General features: G+C 45.5%; 1 protein-coding gene across 1 annotated transcript; it reads right to left on the bottom strand.

Annotated features, from left to right (window-relative positions):
- Window positions 1-3,577: 3,577 nt before the first annotated feature.
- Window positions 3,578-20,848, bottom strand: TNFSF8 (TNF superfamily member 8). The gene is made up of 4 exons (XM_013953805.1): window positions 20,654-20,848; window positions 12,969-13,014; window positions 4,525-4,596; window positions 3,578-3,975 (listed from the first exon to the last, which is right to left on the bottom strand). The coding sequence occupies exons 1-4, from the start codon at window positions 20,846-20,848 to the stop codon at window positions 3,578-3,580; spliced, it is 711 nt and encodes a 236-aa protein (XP_013809259.1).
- Between the last annotated feature and the right edge of the window lie 364 nt (window positions 20,849-21,212).

Genomic DNA, 21,212 nt, shown 5'->3' with positions numbered 1-21,212 from the left:
TAGCATTATGAAGAAAAACAATGTTAAGAGCATAAGTCAATGGCCCAGGCTTTTGCAGAAAGCTGTTTGCCCTCTGAAGAAATTTGCATGAGTAAGAGGACTGCAGAGGCAGTGATTTATTTTGCAGAAGGTCAGAACAAAGTTCATGCACTGTTGATCCAAGTGGTATCTTTAAAAGAGGAATGCTGCACATTTTTAGGTAGTACGTAGCCCCTGGTCTGGGCCATGGCATAGTAAAGATTTCACTCTAAGTGACTACAATGTTTCTTCCCTCTCAGAAGGAAGAAAATAAAACAAAAACAGAACAGAAGTGAATGCAAAACTCCAAGTTCCTCAGTAAGCACTTGTGTAGCCACAACCTAATTTTCGGATCTGAATTTTGAGGAGTCTGGGTTCAGGCCAGTTACATTGTAGATGTCATCAAGCCTCACGACGTGTAATTGCAATCCTGGACTCAAAGTCTCCCCAGCTCTGGGGAAGTTCAGATCCAGCTCTATAAGCTCTGATATTAAACTTGATCTGATTTGGTTTGCTGCCCCCGGGTGAGCTTGGATGGAAGTGTATGGCATTGACTTGATTTCTATTTAAGTGTCTATTAAAATTCCTAGAGTGGTTAACAACAGCCAGTATTAGGCCAATACTACACATTTTTTATATCAACCAGGATTGTGAATAATGGCGTATGTTAACACCTATAGTTGCTGCTTAACCCAAAAGAAAACAGTTTGAGAATGCAACTTTCTCAGTCTCTGAGAAAGGCTAAGAAACCTCAATGTAGCAGACTTCCTTGTGAGATTTCTGCTGCTTCCTGTTTCTGGTCAAGTTAGCAATAGAGCATACGCACAGAAAGCCACGTTTGCCACATCTGAGGACAAGGGGAGGAATTTTCAAAAATCCTCCGTGACCTCGGTACTTTCAGTAATCCACATTTCTCCAGGACTGAGCTCTGCGGTGGGGAACCGGAGCAGGATCTCCTGTCCCCTGGGACCGCAGTAGCTGAAGCAAAGCCAGTTTCCAGCAGGGACCCTCTGCTGAAAAGCCGGTTGCTGCAAATGGTGAAGTCAAGACCATGGGAACAAACACCCAAAGTGCCTTGCTGTTGACCTTGCCAAAAAGACATGGTATTGTGCAAAGATTCAGCCTGGACTTTTTTAGTATAGGATTGTCGTCAAGAATAAAGAAACTGCTTCAGACAGACTAGAAAGTAAGAAAAATGATGAGAGAGTGAAGTGAGTTGGAGTGTGCCAGAAAATAGGGATTGCTTGGCTCAGGGCTTTGTTTTAATGAAAGCTATTTAACATTCTTATAACTGATGGAAAAATTGCACACTATTAATGGGCTCTCTTTATGGCTATAATTTATTCTTATTTCTCAGCGGCAATGGAGTAGCGGCCAGATTGCTTTATCCTGTGGTATTACAAAGCCTGGAGGCTGAGAAGCTTAGCACTGTTTTGTCATGATATTCTCCATCTGGCAAAATAATAGAATAAAATGATCCTATGCAGAGAGATTTTTTATTTTTCTTAAAAAGAATCGTCTTTCTCCTTCAATTCAAAGCCTTAAGGGAAGGCGGGGTGTGTGGGGGGGAATAAAAATGTATATTTTAATTCATTAGCTGCCTTTCCTATATTCAGTAGCCATGATCCCTGTCTGGAAGACATACTTAAACTTCTCTGGGCACTAGTTGTGTACATCAAGGTGCAGGCAGATAGCAGTTAAAAACGCTATTCAGAGACACGAGAGTTTTATAGGGTCAAAGGGGTGAGGTGATCTCCATGGAGGTTAGACGATCTTAAGCAGGGCAAGGTGAGTCTTACAAAATGTGATTTCTTCTCTTTAAGGGGAGAAGGAAAGGAAGAAAGCACAGATTTAGTTTTCTTTTTCTTTTTTCCCAACTGCTCTTAGTGAAAGGAATTTTTTTTTGGCATCGATGTTTATCAAACCAGAAAGTTTTGTCAATTGCTGTATAAACAGGTATCTATATGCTGATATCTGCTAGGTACCTCTAACAGTGAAGCAGATTTGCACTTTGTGATCCTTTGAAAGCTTTTTGTGTGTTTTGAAGTCACCCGGTCAAAGAGAAGAAACCTCACTGTATGCACCATGAGTCAAGTAGCACAAGCAGCAAATTACTACTGTCAGGAGTATCTCGAGTATGTTCACACAAACCATTCATTAGATAAGCCCGAATGATAAAACAGTTTATGGGTACTGAAGCCAGAAACAGATTTTGTTGCTAACTCCGTGACTAAATGGTTTTATGGAGACGGTTCATGCAGCTCTAGTCATGTGAGGGAAAGAAGGTATAGGTACGGAGGGGAAAAAACAGAGGCCAATGAAACAAACCTTGGTAGAACCTCAGTGACTAAGGGAAAAGAAATGTATTTGGTCCCTTCTCTCCCTTACTGTAAAAATTACGTTTCAAGTAAATATCTTTGTGTTACTGAAATGCATAGATTAAGAGGGCCTGAGATTACTGGTTTATCCGTCATTTTCTAAGTTTTTTAGTGACCTAAAGAAGCTCAAATAAAACTCTATCCTCTGGATGGTCCAAGTACCACATCTCTCAGTTGGGGGCCGGCTTTGAAGTCGTCTTTGGGAAAGTTGGAACCTCAGATCTCAGTCTTGGATTTTCAGGAAGTTTTGTTGTTAGATAAAGGTGTGTTTACACACCTCAGTGCTACAGTGTCATTCAGTTTACTGTCAGATAGGCTGGACAAGATTCAAGGAAAACCTATCATAATGAACTTTGTTTTGCAGCACAACTAGATTACTATTTTACTATTTGTTATGGAAGGCTCTAGAAGTCCCAGATGAGAACAGAGGCTAAGCACTGTGCCTATACACGGTCGCTACCTTCAAAGAGCTTAATGTTTAAATAGAAAAGATGTATAAATAGTGAAAAAGGAGACATTTGGAACAAAATCCCATGAAGTCCCTAGCAGAATGCAGCACAGAAATATTTTGCAAGTCCCAAATCTCTTACATCCTGTCCCAGAGCAATAGCTACCAGCCTGTGAGTCAACGATTTCCTCATCTTTGCTTCTGTACAAGCTACCCATAAAGCTGCTCAAGAGTTGCAGTTGCACACTCCAGTTGTAAAGAAAGCATTAATTACGAGCTTTGACCGTTAGCTTTTGGAAAGACTAGCTCAAAAAACTATTGGATATAATTCAGATAAAGAGATTCCCCCATCTCCTGAGCACAGGCACCTTGCCGGCAGTCCATTAGCCAAAAATTCTCGATGTTGCCTATTCTTCCCATAATCTGGTTGGGTTTTGGTCTGTGTTTGCGCAGTATTGTTTTGAGGAACCATTGGCATGCCTGCGGGTTACATGCCGGATAGCCCAACATCACAGCAGTCCTACTCTGAGCCAAAACAGAGTGATCCTACGTCTGTCAGATGCGGGTGCTACAGTGTTTTAGGTTTCATTCTGGGACACTGCCACAAAGTTCCTTGTTTACCCTAGCGACGGAGTAAGATAGGAAATTTAAAACAAGGTTTTGCCTAGTAAAAGCAGGCTACTGTTGTTCAGAGAAAGATAGTCTGGGCAGCCGCGGGGAGGCAGAGAGCCGCTCACATTTCGTCACTGTACCTCAAGACCCCGAGAACATTTTCATTGGGAAGGGAAACTACATTCAAAAATTCAGGCCGATTAAGTCTTACTGATATCCGGTCCTTCACGTTTAGGTGTGTCAAATGGAGCTGGAACAAAGTCTTAAAAGTCTTGTTTTGGCAGGTGTCTGACGCGCACCATGTGGATAACGTCTGCCTGTTGATTTCGTCATTCACAAGGAGCTCTATGTTCAGGTCTCTGGGGTCTTTTGTGCAGTTGTCGAAGTGAAAGTTCAAGTGGCAGTAGATCAAGTAGAGACCTTGTTTCTGTATCACCAGCTCCTCACTCTTGCACTGGATGTCTTCACAAATACCCTTCTCGATCAAGCTCAGTTTTGAACTGTTTGCTGGGTTTGACACTAGAAAGGAAAGCAAACAAATTTTAAAATGAGCCACTGAACTCTAGCGACATAAATTTAGGTTTTTTTTGACTGCAACAGTATTTCCTGGTAAATGGGGATGCCTGTTCTGTGGTTTTCCTGCCAGAAACTCCAACAGAGGGCCCTGATCCCAGCTGAGAGGATCACACTTAAAAGTGGGGTGTTAAGTCCCAAGGACTGTGCGGCCCTTTGGGAAACCCAAAACAAAGACAAGCAGTGAAAATGGCTTTCTGCAATATTCAAGGGAAATAATGGGGATATACACTTGTGTATGTTGCGGGGGAGAAGGTATTTCCTTATTTACATTTTCTTATCAAGTTAAAAAAATATGCCTATGTGATCAGATAGGGGATTTACTGAAACCCCACATTTTCAAGAAAACTAAGGAATTTTTCCTATAAAATGCCTGCTTGATCAAAAAGCTATTTGCCACTGAATTCATTTTGAATAATACAAATAGCCTGCTCTCCAGCCGGCTCTGAAACATGCATTTGCCGTAGCTTGCCCTCAACTGGGCTCCCCACTGACCTCTCATGTACGCGGCGGCTGTCTTGATCGGGACACTCTGTAGGATTCTTAAATAGTCTTCGGAGGTGTTCCCTGAAGGAAACAACAGATTAAATAACCACTCCAGAGCTGTTTGGGTTATGGGAGATGCTGTCAGCTGCCCGTTGCAGTGATCCCCACCTCCTACTGTCCAGCTCAACCTTCAACTCTTCCCAGACGCCCCATCACCGCTGGAGGTGAGGGAAGCGAGTGATGGGGTGCAGGACCCATGCCTGGGGCTGTGCGGGGGCCCAGATGCCGGTCGCGGGTACAAGCGCTGCTCTGCATCCAAGCAGGATGAAGTGACTGTCTCATCACCACCACCTCGCTGGCTTTTACTCCCCTCGCAAAGCAATGTGTGGAGCTCCCTCCCACCTGAGTTTCCTTAAATAGTTTGAATTGCGTGTATTCTTCCAGACCTGCCTTATTTAATGAAACAGGGCTATGGACAAACTGCACGTGCAATTGCGGCAGCTGCTCCAGAAGGTCAGTGATCTCCAGCAAGGGCCTGTGACAAACAGCTGGAGCTAGAGCAGAGTGTCCCAGTGCTGCTTTTTACCACGTGCCCAGCAGTATCTGATCCACATGTGGATTTTGTAGCAGCGTTAACTCTATCGGTAAACTTCTAGCAGTCCAAGGCCCTGGTAGCCTATAGTTATTGCTTCAAAAAATTGCATTTCTTATTCTGCTTCCCAGAAATTATGTGGGGATAAGCCTATTTAACCATCCTAGAGGGCTGAATTATTTGCGTGGTACAGTTACAGACAGAGAGCTTTGCACCTGTAGCTGGAACACGGTTCTGCAAATGACCTTTGGGGAGCTTTTGAATTGTTACTCTGTTCTCTTAGAGGCAAAATGTGGATGTCTCCAAGGCTGCAGGTGAAGCTGTTGACTGTTCAGAGCTGAGAGCTCCTGGCTAGAGCAGGCCACACTTTGCTTGTGTGAGGTTCTTCGTACAAGATCACCATCAGAGAGGAACTGTCATGCACCCTGCAAGTGCCTCAGCTCCATGCAGGAAGGAAGCTGGGCCGGCGGCGGTCACGGGAAGGCCCCCAAATCCCACAGCACATGTCAGGGGGGAGACCAGGGCAACAGAGCAGGGGACAGGTCCCTCTAGTGGGGTCACAAGCAGATACATTGGGGCAGCTGTGCCTGCACCCTGGGCCCAGCATCCCCACTCCTGCATCCCTGCTCCTCCACCCTGGGCCCTGCACACCTGGTGTGCACACCCTGGCCTGGCATCCCCACTCCTGCGTCCCTGCTCCTGCATCCCTGGCCTTACACCTCGCTGCTCACCCTTGCGCTTCACATCCTCACCAGATACATTTCATTTTCTTGTCTGTTCTGTGTAAGCCTTTCCTTGCCCTTCTTACCAAGGGAGGCTTTCAGTGGCTGGCACTGATTATTCCTACTTTATTCTCTGACTGTGTAGAGAACAGGTTATACAGCCCTGTGGCTTTTGTGCTATACCCCACATGCATGTGAATGCAGCAACTAGATACACATTCAGGAAAATAAATAGAGTATATCCCTATGTGTCCTGGGTGGCTGCACCCAGGCAGATGATTATTTCCCGTTGCATTGACCTCTTCTTCTTTACATTTCCTAGCCCTGCCTTGGATGTGGATGTGCCTAAGCAGCTCAGGCAGGAGATCGGGAAAGTCCTGTGTTTTATTCTACAGCTGAATACAAAGAATAAAGCGTGAACAAGTTTCAGCAGAGCCATATATAGTATATCAGTATATATCAGTATATTCACTATATCCCCCTATGCCAGGGTCTGCGTATCACCCAAGTTTTCCTATGAATCAGTTTATAAAATTGGTATGATAGTTACCTACACTACAAGGTTCTCAGAAGGACGGATAAAACACAGAACTAAATTCAGCTCCCAGTTATAACATAAGTAAATCTGCAATAACAACTCCATGCAATAACTGCAATAACAGATGATATATTTCTTGTTGTTCCTAACATGAACAGTACAGAAAGGGTCTACTAAATGCAGAGCGAGTTAAGGATCTTAATTTTCATAAAATTCCTGAAACTAAGGGTGCAAAAAAGGCAGTTCAAGTCTCCAGACCTCTATGGTGTCTGCTTGGCCTGATAAGAGATTCCTGGTCAGGAGGGTGGACAAGTCAGGGAGAAGCTGGTCACATGTACGCGTCACACTGGTTGATGTTTTGTGACATTGCCATCTTCACACTCGTACCATTGGAGAAGCAGTCTGTGGATGTCTTGAAAGAATTGCAATCTTTTTCTAGATGCATTAACCGAAACTCTCTGGAAGGAAGCAGGTGCTCCCTATGCTCTAAAAATGAATAGGTTGTGTACCAAACTCCCTTGGCTGTGCTGGAAATCCCCGGAGGAAGAGCAAAACTTACTTTCCTGCTGTTAGTCATGTCAATGTAGTTTCTAGTGAGTGTGCAGACACTACGCAAATATGAAGATACGGAATAGGATAGGGAAAAAAAAAAAGAAAACCCTTCTGGCCCTTGCTCCAGACCAACACTGTTAGAATGGCAGCAGCAGTCTCTGGTAAGGCATATTCAGCAGCCCTGAGCCCACTCACCTTGCGGATGTCCTGCATGAAGGGAGACTATCTTTATAGAAACTCAGGGGCATTTAAGGGGGTTTTACCCTCTAAGGCTGAAAATCCCCTGCTGCTCAAGCAGACTTTGGAAGCTGCAGCCCTGTAACTTTTGCTAACCCAGCAAAGTGCTGCACCTGCCCACAAGCAGGCTGCTGCTTCCAGGAGCCGTATCCGTCCTGAGCTGTCTCAGGATATTCGCATGGCATCTCTCCCCATCCACTCCTTGCTGATCTGACTGTATTTCGCATTTGCAAACTTGCACTTACATTCATTGACGTCAGCAAGTTTGTGTGTGTGTGTTTGTAAGCCATTTATTTGGTGACATCAGCTGTGTTTCTGAGAAGACATGGTATGGAAAAAAAAAAAGTTGTATAGAGACATTTCCTGTCCTCGCTCTGCTGAGGCAGCTTATAACCATTTTCCAGGTTTATTTCTAAAGTTAATTCTTTTATTTGAAACATTACTGAAACTACCAGAGTTTCAGCACTGATCAGTGGATATGTTCAGCCACATCACCTAATTGGCTTTGCACTAATAGCATGTAAATCGGAAGTAATCCCACTGAAGTCAATAGGATTATATGGGCTAAAAAGTATGGTAAGAAGGAGGAAAAGCAAAGCCACGCTGTGGACTAAGTACCAAGGAGACCATACTGGTTTCACTTGTCCCCTGTGATGCAGGATACACGGACACTGCTCCAGACCAGGCTGCTCCAAGGCTACCCGCTGATAAAGGAGTCTCGATAGGAACCTGTTTAGGTTATTTTTTCCTAAGGAAGCTATGAGAAGATAATTCCCTTTCGTCTTCCCGATCCCCTTTGTCTCCCGATGAGCATCCTGAGGGGCAGCCCTGCGGGAAAGGGCCAGAGAATTTGCTTGAGCCTAACGCAGCTTTTGCCCACCGAGCCAAAGGGGATGCACCTCAGGGCTGTGAAACGGGAGCTGCGGCTGAGGCTCGCGCAACTTCCACCCATGCTGCAAACGGGCGAGCGCCTTGCGCAGAAAGGCGGCAGCACCTGGCAGGCTGCGTCTGCCGGGCGTGGGAACGGGAGGGCCGTGGGGCTCGTGGACTGACACGGTGCGGCCGGTCAGCGCCCGGCAGGGCCTGGGGAGAAGCTGCTCAGCCTGGGGAGCTCTCCTGCCTCCTGGCTGCCTCAGTTTTCCCACCTGTGAGATGGGTACAGCAGCAGTATAAAGGGTGTTGAAACCAAGTGGCCTGGCAGAGCAAAGCTTTGCTACCAAGACGGGCAAAGGCCCCCCCACAGGACATTTGAGGCTCCTCCGAGTAGCAGTCATCTCTTGCAGTGCAATTCCTCTGCAGCGCCTACAACATCAGGGCTGGCTGGAGATTTGAGCGTGGGCAGACACAAGAGCCTTTCAAACACTTGAACTCATCTTACGGATAAATTAAATAAGAAAATTATCCTAAGAGGTAAAGGCCGGTAATACACAGCTTTAACCCCCCTCACCCCCAGTTTAAGTGCCTTTAAAATTAAGTGAGATGATTTAGTCTCTAGCAGTATACTGGAGTTAGCAGGACTGACTTCCTCTTATTTCTCTGCAGTGCCTGTCTGAAGTCTCCTTAACTATCGCTAACTCATCCCCTTCCAGTTAAGTGTCCTGCAAGCAGCTGCCAGCCAGCAGAGGTAGACAAGTCAGAGAGGACTGGCTCAGTAAAGCAAACCGAGATTTGCGTCCCCAAGTGATGTTTCTCACCTAGGCACTGCTGTACGTGCTCTAGCCTGCTCCTCAGTATAGCAAAGGCTGCATAATTTCATGAGCTATATGTCTATACAGCCCCATAACTTGTGTTTTAAGTATTGAAGAGGCAGAGGACCCATCGTTTGGCATTTGGCAATACCAATCACCTCATTATTAATTAAATAAGAAACCAGCCACCCGTTATGACTAACTTGAATGCGTTTAGCTGCAGTTTCCTCCGGATGCTTGCTTAGGAGGATGCCTGCGCACTTTCTCTAGCATTTGCGAACCCAGGCTTACCAAATTTTTTTTAAGTGAAAAGCACAGCTCTTCTGCCCTGACTTCCCTAAAAGTAGACAGAGTTTCACACACATACATGCCCGCACTGAAGCTGAGAGAATAAAAATCTCTATGGTCTGAACGTGAGCTGTCCGTTTCTGAAGGAGGCACCGTGCCAGGATTAGTGACTGAGACCCCCCGGGGGTTTCAGTGGTGCTATGCTGGAATGATGCCAGCCTGGAGGAGACCAGAATTAGTTGCAGCAGGCCCAACTGCGCGCGGTTATACCGCTGCCAATCTGGAACGACTCTCTTTACTTCGTTGGCTTCAGCCTGGTTTACCTTAGTGTAGCAAGGATGTGAGTCATCTGTATTATCTTAAATTCTCAGGGCCAGATTTTTATTTGGGAACCCATTTCCCATCGAAACTGTGAACGGGATGCTTAATTCCCTTTGCTTCTCTGTCTGCCAGTCTTACTGCCAGACAAAAATATACATGGTGTGCGTGTGCATATGCATCTCTACGTTTTTCCTTTTGCAAACGAGAACAGGTTGTGTTACGTGTCTTTGTGATTCAAATAATAACAGGAAAAGCTAGCAATTGAGGGATACGACATTTATAGGGAAACAAGGCCTGGAGAGGAGAGCTAGGATGTCGTGAGCCCTGATCCTTGGCAGGCCATTACAAATTTCTCTGTGCCTTGGTTTTCCCTCCATAAAGTGAATGTAATGATAATGCCTCTGTGGTATTTATTAGCTTGCGATTCAGTGGCTGTGAAAAGTGGATGGGTTTCCACGGAGAAATATACCCTCAGAAAGAGCGTTTCACAAACATTTATTTCATGGCAAATTTAATTATTTCCCCTGTTGTTCAGCCATTCCACAGAGTATGGCAAAGAGGTTTTCGGGAGACTGGTGTCGTTTTTCACACCAACATTTAATTAGCATCGCTCTCAGCCACTGCTTGCAGATTACTGCAAACCCATCCATTGAGGATTGACAGCTGAGTCAGGAAGGTGCACCCTCCCCAGCTCTGCTTTAGCGTCCACTGGTATTTAGCTAATAATAGAATATAATCTCATCGGAAATCTAAATGAAATACTGCTTGTTTTTTTTTTTTTTCTGTTTGGCTGTTTTAACATTACTGAATTAATTCAGGGAAGTAGCTATGTCTGGGCGACCGTCCATTTATGTTACAGAGCAGTATCTGCCCGCGGGAACCCAAACCCTTCTCACTGGCACGTTCCCGCATCCCCCCTTAGCATCCCCAAGGCGTTCTGCACAAGCAGGTACCACCAGCTTAGCCAGCGCCTGTAGCCTCCCCATCGGTACAAAGGTACACGCAGGGCTAGAGGGAGGCTGAGCGCTGGCATCTCAGCGTTGCTCAGTTTCTCCATCCTTGGCCGCTCTTATAGCTTCGAGGGCAATGTTGTGAACCAGGGGGTGAAGCACACAGCCAGACTGCTCTACCCGCATCCGGGGTGCCTGCGTGGCAGACACCCTGCCGATCTAAATCTCCAGCAATGCTCTGCCTGGCGCCATCCGGCAGCGCCGCGCCGTGTTTCTGTCCCTCGCGGCGCGCCGGGACCCCGCGGCGGGTCACTGCCTCTCCCTGCTTAGAAGTCAGCAAGTGATGCCCAGCGCCGCGCGACAGGCTTTCCTGCCGGGGGGCCTCCGTAAATTAACCCGTGGGATAAATTAATCAATTAGCCCTGCTTTATGCATTTTAACAGAAAAATAAAAAGCCGTTGTAATTCACTCACACTTTACTGCTCCATTATCCTGCCGGAGCTGTATAATAGACCCTGACAGGCAATGACAGCGAGGCTGATAAAGTGCTCGCACCCATCGCAAACAGCTTTCAGAGATCTTTCCTGCCTTGCGGGGTTTCTCTCTCATTCCCTCCTCTATCTTTCACTCATGGCATCGTCTCGGATTTACCAGCAGGATTCAGAGCAAGAGGGTGCCTGTAATCGATATTGACCCAAAGACAGAAAGGTTTCCAGCTAATGGAACGACATCTTGCAAATGCCTCCTGCCTGGCAGCTGCCAGTTATTGATGAGGAGAGAAAGCAAGAGGCACCAGCTGGCTGGGTTAAAAAAAAATAATAAAAAAAAATCAATGCACTTCTTTTGGATTAGATAGACTCCTCCTTCCTGCTCTGGTCATGCCAGCATTGCTCGTGCTTTGCATTAAAGTAATACTGACTGACTGACTGATAATGTCTCTGTGGCTCCTCCTCTGTCAATCAGTGCACTCCACTCCGACAGCTTTCACTACTTCTTGCTACCTAGCGGTAAAACTCAGCCATGGAAACCAGCGCAGTTCTGGTGACTTCCCTGAGGTTACGTTGGTTTATGAGAGCGGAGGCTCTGCTCTGGGGTGTCTCTCTGGGGCCGCACCTTCTCGCAGTCACTGCCTGCCTTTTCCATTGCCACGGAGGTTAGAAACAGCCCGGCTGCAGAGGCAGGTGCCCGGCAAACCGTTGGGGAGGGATTAATTGAGGCGACTCGGTGACGAGCTGCAACAGCCTGTGTAAGGGCTCCCTTCTGGGCACCCCGCGGGGCGCGCTGGAGGGCCACAGCGACACATCTACCCAAATGCCCTTAGCCACCTCCGCCTTGTATATCAACACGCTGCTTTATTTCTGAGGAGCTTCAGGTACAAAATAATGCACCAGAAACACTTAGCAAGACGTAACGACGTGCTTCAGATGATGGAGAGAAACCAGTACATGCTTTGGATGTCCTGGCCCAGGGAGAAGAAAATGCCTCCAGTTTTACGTGAATTTTTAAAAAAATGATGGTTAGGCCAATGTGAGGTTCTGAGGTAGGGCACTGTGACATGCAGGGACCACTTCAAGACCTTTGGGGCATGAAAAAGCCCCAAAAGAGCCCTGCATTCAGAATTTCTCCTAGGCAGAGGGTACGTTGGCCAGAGGCCTCATTATCCTGATTCAGTGCAAATACTGAGGTGCAGAAGAGCTGGTTACATAGTTAGGACTCTCTGAACCTTGAAGTTCGATTCCCAGTTCTGCCAACCCCTCTAGAGGAACCCTGTGCCTCAGTTTCCCCCAGTGTAGAGTGGAAGGCAATAGCATCTCCTATCCACCTGGGCTGAGTAGACGGTCCTGTTTGCAGTAGGCCAAAATACTTGGTACTAAGGGCCATATAACCTGGGAAGCAATTGCAACAAAATAAATAGGGCTATTCCTGATTTACGCTAAGCAAAAGCAGAACCTTGGCACACAAGTCTCTGATAGTCTTGTTAGAAAGTTTTCACCTGCTTTGGGCTCCCTGTGTCCATAGTCTGCCTGTTTTAATTTCTTGCTCTGCATCTCTTGCTACTGTTTTCCACTTGCTTCTCCTAGATCTACCCCTCCTCTCCTCCTTTTTCCTGCAAACCAGTAAGAAACACATGACTACTCCAGACCAAGGGAGTTCAGGAGGAGTCAGTTGCTTTGAAACACATGCCGGTGCCTTTGCACCCAGGGCTTGCAAAAACAGGGACGCTACGCCCACATGTGCAGGAGCCAGCCTTTAAACCAAGACTAATAGTCAGACTGATGTTCACATCCTCTGGCAAAAATGCTCTGTTGCAAAAGACATCTCAGGGTAAGTTCAGAAATGCTTGTTATTTCCTCATGTACTGGTTTCCGGAGGTACCGAGTAATCTGAAAGCTTTTTTCTTCTTCTTCTTTTTTTTTTTTTTAACACTGCTGTGGCTTTTCACCAAGAATAAGCTTTATGTGAAAGGTTAAGATGTGCACAATTAGCTTGATTGATTGTCATCTTGGGCAATATTTGCATTACAGATCAAACAGCTTGTACCTATTGACATTTTAGGTGTCTTACCTGTCCTGATAGGTTTTGCAACACCCTCCGTGGCAGGATCGGCTGCCTGAAAGAGAGGCATGAGAACGGATGGTTATTCGGAGAGCTGGGCATATCAGTGGTTAAGCAGGGCCCAGTTTTAAAAATGGATCTTAAAAATTTCCATTGCATCCCAGGAGGGCAATACAGAGACTGATGCACAAGGAGCCAGCACCAGCCACTGTGGATCATGTGGCTCCTATAGAGACACATGGGTCTGAGGGGGCTTGCTAGGGAGCACAGGCCTCCAGATACAACTTTCTTCACACACCCAAATTTCACCCTCACGCATCTCTCATCACAGCTTGTGGCAGAAAAATGATGCAAGCAGGTGTTTGTGTGGCCTGAAAAGTTCCATTTTTTTCCAAATTTATAAATCTGTGTTGCTGACATGGCCAGCAAGTCTCCTGGTGCCGTAGGAAATCTGTGCAGCTTTTGTTGGGGTCATTTTGGAAGCAAAAGCCCTGAACCCCCCATGTTTTGTGACTTGCAAAGCTTGGAAAGAGTAGGACAGAGCAGGGTTCCTCATACAGGACTGGTGGCCTTTGAGAACAACGTCCATCTCCAGAAAGCCCGTGGGTGGCCAGAAATAGAAGCTGTAATGCCCAGGACAGGTCTCAGAGCAGCGGTACATCTGTCCTGCCTCACAGCTCTTCTGGCTGGGATGTAAACCCAAGGGTCAAGATGGCAGAGGAAGTTGTCCTCGCATAGCAGGAAACATGCCCTGAGTGTGTAATTGTGGTAGACTTAGTCTGTGGTGTTTCATCACACCTCCACCATCCAAATGTCAAATCCTCAAGTGTGTGCTTGCTTGCGTATTATTTCCACGCAGGTTAAATCACTGACAACTCACAGACCTGCAGCAATGTCCTTGAGGAGCAAACAAATTCTCCCAACAGACCAGGAAAGAAACTGAGAGTGTCTCAGCACTGGAAACTGTGCGTCATGTCCCTTTGCGCACACACATCAGGGCAGATCCACAGTAATTTTAGTATCAGGGAGTGGTTTTGCTCCCTTTCAGACTAGCCTAAACCAGCTCCTTTATTCTGGATACTGATTACCTGGGGTAATTGTGCAGTCTGATGTAGGCAGCCCAATTTAGCATATTCAAGAACAAGACAGTAGGGAAGCAAGTACTGACTTTGGCAGGACATCTAAAACCTCCTGAGAGCAAGGAGGCAGACCATGTGCCGGTAGGCTGGAGAAATCAAGGGTCTTATGACAGCAGTCTGGGATAAGTACTTTATTTCTGGACATAAATAGGATAATGTGTAGCATGGGGAGAAGAAAGATAGTTGGACAGTAAGAGAAGTCATCTTGTGTCTCTCTGCGGTACTTAAGGTCTTGGCCTTCAATGTGTAAATGTAGTTTTACTTAGACTCTGACCTAACGTGACCATTTTTTCAAATGCAGCTAAAGTACAGACCTGCTTCTGCTCTCAGCAAAACAATATTACCCTTGGGCTCTAATAGCAAAATGCTGTGTCTTGCAGACAGAGTTCGTGCAGGTAGTGTGTGATTTGGGTATCTGTAATACCTGATTTGTTGACTTTCTCTCCCCACACCTGTGTAAGACAGGGGAGAAGTTATCTATATTACAGCTGCAGGAGAGCCAAGGTGTTTCTCCATGTGATCTGCCTACGATGTACAGGCAATCTGCTGCGTTAGGAGCCGAAAGGGAATCTAGAGCTGTAATTTGGAAGAGCAGGGATTTCCAAGCTTTTTGGTCCCCTCCCATAAGATCTAGCCTCCCAAACTCCCATGGATCCCATGCACACCTATCATCAAATGTGGGACTGAAAACACCCTCAAGTCTTCGTGGTCCCAAGGACCACCTGCCACGGCCTCTCTGCTCCAGCCTAGTGTGCCTTGCATGACGCCATCCCTCCCATCCCGCTCTCAGGGCACGGAGAAACATTGCATTTCAGTGCAATGTATGAGCATTTCTGCCCTCTGCAGAGGATTAAAGGCATTTTTTCAGGAGAGAAAGGAGATGCGACATCCACAACTACATTACACCAAATGAAATCAGACAACAGTCCCACTGCTGCCTGCACAGGAGCGCTTGGTAAAGCGATTGAGACATTATTGTCAGAGCGAGGTGTTCACCTTGTAGACCTCCCTTGGAGACGGCGTGCAGGAAAAGAGTCTGATGACTCGCAGCTTGCTTTGTAGTCAGGGCAACAGGACCAAAATTAAAATATATTAATGTATCATCTTCTCACCAGTGGGTGAAAACACCAGATACTAATGCAATTTAATTAGCGACAATTGAGTAGTTATTCAAATAAAACTTTAGAGCTTGGTTTGAAATATTACTGACATTGCTGTTTTCTTTTCTGACAGCAGGAATATTCTATATAATGCCATAATTTGAAATGTAAAGAGTCTCTCTTGAGAGACTAGAAGCTCAAAGAGATTAAATTCTACTGCACAAGCTCAGGAAAAAAATCATTACAATGAATTTCACCCTGTCTGAAGTGACTTTGGGTGCTGGTAATAAAGGATTTCAGCCATTACTCAGCAAACAGAATAATTTGAGTTTGCTTCATTAGAGAAAATGATAATCAGGTCCTAGTGAAAGCCATTTCTTTCTTCTTTCCTCAAGAAATTTTTCCAAACCAAATCAGACTGGACCCTCATCTGTTATATGGTCAAAACCTTCTTATTAAATGTATCTTGCAATCCCCCTCTCATTAGAAGAAAATCTATAAAGTCAGGCTGGTCCCAACTGCAGAGGAATCGTACACACACACTTAGCAGTCAAGCAACAGCAAAGAGTGAGTGTTGCAAGGTGTTGTTATACCGGTGTTGGCGTATGCCATGATAATTCCTGAGCAGTGATGGGTAAATGAGCTCAGAAAGATGTACTCCCTGACCAGAACTGTTACCTGCTTTTAGGGCTTTAATTCCTGGACTGAAGAAGGGATTGCTCCACTAACTTCAGTGCTTTGGCTTAAGCCAGCATACTGAATTGCAGCTTGCCTTGATATTTTGGGTTATCTGTGAGATATTTGAGCAATCATTCTATTCCACTTCCATGTCTGGCTGTAGCCAGAGCCTGCAATGCCCAAGTGGCATATTCAGGATTTGGCCATTGTAAGCGAATGGTGTGGCTGGAGCCATTCGTCACAGAGGTATGGGCCCCAAGTGGTTTGAGCCCAGTAATTGCAATAAGACACAGATAAGCACCAACATTTCAAGGTGGGCAGGCAGTAACTTGAAGCCATGGTCTTATGGTGATGCTCTGGCAAAAGTGTCATCCTTGGAAAAGCACCCAGACTTTTGAGATTCCTCCCCCAGTTTTCAGGCAGAGGGTTATGGGTTAATTCTAACATCCAGGTCAGAACTGAATAACTGAGGTCTTTGGAGCACGTATCTGCCCCCCAGAAAGTCCAAGAGAAAAACCACCTCCAAAACACAATCCCCAGAAAACTGCACTGGGCCAGCTTCACTAGGGCCAGGTTTCTTCTGAGAGCCAAGCACAAGTCCAGGCGTGTGCACACACAGCAGCTCTGCTGAGCGGATCCCAGGGACAAGCTCTTTGGACTACCACCCTCAAAGGAAGTTTTGCAATTGAACAACCTATCATCAGGACACCAGCTGAAAACACCACAGCGATGCCTGGGTTTCTGCTCTCTTGGGGCAGAAAATGAAGGGTCCCAGCTACTGACCTCCAGGACGTTGGTTCATCCCTGAGCCTCGAACTGTCTCATGGTCAAGACAGTGAGGAAGGTAGTGGTGGCTAAGGCAGCTGGCCCTGAGTCACCAGGAGGCAAAGGTAAAATCAGACATGAATCCTGCAGAAAATGTGACACTGTCTCCACTGCTGATGTGGTGACAAGTGCCACGGGAAATGGAGGCCCATCTTAAATTCAGTTATTCCAGTATTGACAAAACCTATTGAACCGACGCCTTTAGACGGCATACAGCTCTTAATTTACAGACTTGTTATGGCGAGAGTCAGAGCAGCGCACTCGTCTCCTAAAATGCCTAAGTGGTTTTCCTGCACAAGTTCAACAAGTGGGAAAGCAACTTTCAGTGGCGATTTTCGGTTGTTTTTTCCGCTTCTGTCAAGATTGCCCAGCAGAGGGGGCCAATTAGCATTGATTGTGGCAGGCTATGGCAGACCTTTTTTTAAGCATACATAAATCACCAAGTTGTTAGTGCAGGAACATGCTAGGTAGTATAGGAATAATTTCCAATCATTGCAGTCCCACTGCTAATGGGGTTTTAAGTTTTAACTGCAGCACTCTTGGAAATTAGTTCAGCAAGTATAAATACTCTACTGACTGTAAGTATTTGCCACTCTGGTGCCTTTACAGTACAGAGAAGATTAACCCACACAGTGTGGAGGTTAAAAACATGAATTCTATAAAACCCAGAACAGTGATGGACTGTCTCAGCATATATGCTTTGTATATTCACACGGAATTTGCCCATAGCACTAAATCTTGTGACTTAGGTGTCAAATACAGCATGCTTAACAGGACATCATAAGATAACCTATGGTTGGAGTGTCATAGTAACTACCTTTGCATAGCACTTTCTGTCCTGAAGTCTTCCACTAGATTTATATATACCTATATACATATACACAAATCCCTATATATACCTGTGTGTGTGTGTGTGTGTGTGTGTGCGTGTGTGTGTGTGTGTGTGTATATATATATATATATATCCAGCAGCAGTGAAATGCAGCAGGCAGAAGGGTAGAGGTTTTGAGACTCTTAAACAGTATTAAGAAGGAAAATATAGGCAAAGAACCCCCATACAACAAACATTCTTATCCTATAGAAAATGAAAATCACTTCTGAAAGATCCATATAAGTGAATGACCTGATGCCCAGTGTCTGCACAGCTGCAAGCTGAACAACTAAAATGACCACAGCTCTGCATGTGATTCCAAAAAATGACACTTCCCTGGCCAAATATTAAATGTGCAGTGCTGCCCTTCTTGAAAACATGGTATGACGGAAAATTTTTAGGGTGCTGGAAAATGTGAGGGGATGAATATTGTATATTAGAAACAGTGTTTGTTAGGTTTAGAGAAGCAACTCTGGAATCATAGTTCTTTCGTTTGTTTGTTTTGGTCTTTCATGTTGGATAAATACTCAGAGCACCCAGATTTTGGATGGCGAGAACGCCTCCTTTTCACACCGTTTGAGTTTCCCCTTCTCAATGCATCTTCCTTCAGGCTGAATCAGACAAGTGTAAATTCATCAAAAGGGATGAAGGAGATTAAGCAGCCAATTTCCATGTACCTGCAATGGGGTGAGGTGACTTTAAGATCTGTACGCCACCAGAAGCCTCCACTTCATACGGTAGTACCTAAGACATGCCCCAAGGACCATATTGTCCCTGAGACCCTCTAGCACTCCTTTGACCAGAGAAACATGAAAGTTTCTTCTCGGCTCAGCATAAGGAGAGCATGAAGTTACCAGCATTGCACCAGTGGTCAAGGACCTCTCACGCACTTCAGCTGACAGCATCCTGTAGAGAAAATCAGATCATCCCATGGGGCTGATCGCTCAAAATGTTGGTCCTCTCTTGAGAAGTTACAAAGAAAATAATTAAGCCAACTGATGATGCTTTACTCCCTACAGCAACAGGACTTAATAGCCACAGGCACTGAATTATGACAACTCCCCAGATCCCTGCTCTGGCACCTGCTTAAGTCAGTACTAAAAGATGCTCAGCCCAAGCCACAACTATATCACCAAAGCAGTTTCTGCCCAACCTAGCGCTGACAGGGTGATCATGAGCCAAGGTTTTTTTGGAGCAAACCCTGGAGTTCCTTGAGGGAACCCCTCTCACAAAATCAGCATTTTTTTCCCTGGTCTGGAAATTCAAGACGAGCCATGGATGGAGAATGACTCTGCTGCTTCTGGACTGAGCGTCTTTTAGCTCACAGAGAGCAAGAACACAAATCACATTTTTACTGCCAAATTCTGCTTGCAGTGTAAAATTGCTGCTCGACTTCCTTGTGTTTCTCACACACCTCAGCTTCCTACTTTCTCCTTCAGCCAAGCTCAGTTTCCAAAGCAGCTGCAATAATGTCATTATTCTTTTAAATGAAAACCCTGACTCTCTCAGTAATATAATTCCTCTGGCAAGTGGTGTAACTGCATTTATCCTGATAGCGAGCTAATTTAATGCTTACTTTCATAACAGGTACAAATGAAAGCCACATTATATAGGATAGCTGTGGCAATTCGGTAATTACCCAGGCTGTAATTTTAAAGATCTCCCTTAATGTCCCACTACTTATCATTTAAAAATACCTATGTGTGATTCTAACCATGCCCAAACTGCTTCTTTTTTGGAAGAACAGTAATTTCAGGTAAATGACTCCTTGCTGATACAACTTAAAAAAAATATCACTCAAGCCCTAATGGTTCCATTTCTGGATAATATGCATATATAGACACATAAATGCGCACACGATCAATTTAGTAAGAGAAAATATTGTGCTAAAAGGTCATATATTGTTTTCCATGGCCAGCTTCCTTCAGCAGCCCAGAGCTGATGCTTTCCTTCTAAGAATAGCAGCGGAGGTTACTTCAGCACTTAGATTTTGTGATAAGATTTCTAAGCTTATAAAACTTCTAATGTGGCATTTTACCCCAGTGAAGTTTGTGGCAATCTTCAGAAATGCACCCTTTATTCTCACAGTCACCTGCACCAGAAGAAAATACTACCTCTCCCCTGGCTGGAACCACGCTGCTGGTTCCCTGTTCAAACCCAGCCCCACTTCGGAGAGGTCCTCTTTATTTTAAAAAGGTAGAAACAGTTGCAGGGAGAGGCAAGCATCTTTTGTCGGAATTTGCCTCACTTAAATCCTTCAGTTATCGTTGCTACAACTCTCCTTTTGCATTAGAATCACACGCAGGAGCAAGACGGACAAAAAAGAGAGGCACAGTGAACTGCTGCTCCCCATCCACTGCTCTGAGTTCAAGAGAGCTCTGCTTCACCACATCACGGTACATGCTAACAGACAGCGCCGTGGTCTCACCCCTCCACTCAGCAGCATCCCCGTCTCTTTCTTCGTCTAGCTGGGTGCCCCCACTGAAGGAAGCTGAAGGCTTTTAGGCATTCACTACAAAGGTTCTCTCTATTCTTGTTTTTTGTTTTGGTCTTTCCTGTATCAGTATCAGGCAATGTCAGACACCATGTCACATCTAGAGATGCCATGTTTTATGTCTGCCACCAAAGCAGTTAGCAGCATATCAGAGAAACAACTGTAGGCACTGCCAGACCAGACCAGACAATCTCACACCGCAGTTGGTCTCCAGAGAAGCCACAGGAGACCCTTCAGAAAAGGGTAAATAACCAGGTAGTAGACACTGAGGGAGTGATCTCTCTACACCTCTCCTCCTAAGTAGGCTGGACAGAGGATGACTTGAACCTTGGATTACGAGCTTTCCACTTCCATTGATAGAGAAGAAATTGCATGCTAGAAATTAATGTTGCCCATAGAGAAATCACTTTTTTTCTTGAAAGTTCTTTTATCTCCCTCTTTGTTTTGTCCTTCTCACCACTAACTCGTGTGTGTGCATTTATAACAGGTGGCAGTGACTGATTTTTCTGGCACAGGATAATTTTTGGAAAATGGGAGTTTAAAAAAATAAAAGAGAAAGCCAAGGAGTAAAGTTAGAAATTGCTTACCGTCCTCTGAATGACTAAGACCATGATGGTGGCTAACGCAAAGACGAGTAAAGCAACAAGGGTAGCGATGATGAAATACAAACATGTTTTGTTAGTGGCCCCAAGCCTCCTTGAAACGGTGTCTTCGGTCATATGCATGGCTGATTCATGAGAGTCCTTCACCTGAAAAAGAGTTTGCTCTTGTGCCGAGCACATTCTTATATAGCTCTCAGAGTACTGCTCTGTATCTCCCCTTGATCAGATTCAACTCGCAGCCCATCTCTGTTCCTGGCAGGATTTTCCCCCTTCATCCTGGCTCATGTGATCTGGAAAAAAAACTTCATCATTTGTGGTACAAAGAAAGAGGGACCTGGGGGCGTGAAGCAGGATGCAGCTGTGAAGAGGGGAAGGAGCTTCATGTTCTTGATCAGGGATTTCGCGACGGCAGTCTTGTATGCTGCATCGGAGGTTTCTGATGTCAGAAGGTGAATAGTTACCCAGATCAGTCCCCCCTCCCCTGCCACTGGCTTTCTGTGAAATGGAGTGCTATGCAAATTCTGTTTCGCTTTATACTCAGCGC

The sequence above is a fragment of the Apteryx mantelli genome, chromosome 21, assembly GCF_036417845.1.
Source record: "Apteryx mantelli isolate bAptMan1 chromosome 21, bAptMan1.hap1, whole genome shotgun sequence".
In the NCBI taxonomy this organism is placed as follows: domain Eukaryota; kingdom Metazoa; phylum Chordata; class Aves; order Apterygiformes; family Apterygidae; genus Apteryx; species Apteryx mantelli.
The sequence above is the reverse complement of the archived record's forward strand: the minus strand, read 5'-3'. Positions and strand labels throughout refer to the sequence as shown.

Excerpts from the sequence above, each read along its gene's own strand:
- TNFSF8 (XM_013953805.1), bottom strand. The coding sequence starts at position 20,848 with ATGTGCTCGGCACAAGAGCAAACTCTTTTTCAGGTGAAGGACTCTCAT. Across the intron at positions 13,015-20,653 it reads TCTTAGTCATTCAGAGGACG|GCAGCCGATCCTGCCACGGA; the intron begins GTAAGCAATTTC and ends CCTCTCTTTCAG. Across the intron at positions 4,597-12,968 it reads TGCAAAACCTATCAGGACAG|GGAACACCTCCGAAGACTAT; the intron begins GTAAGACACCTA and ends TGTTTCCTTCAG.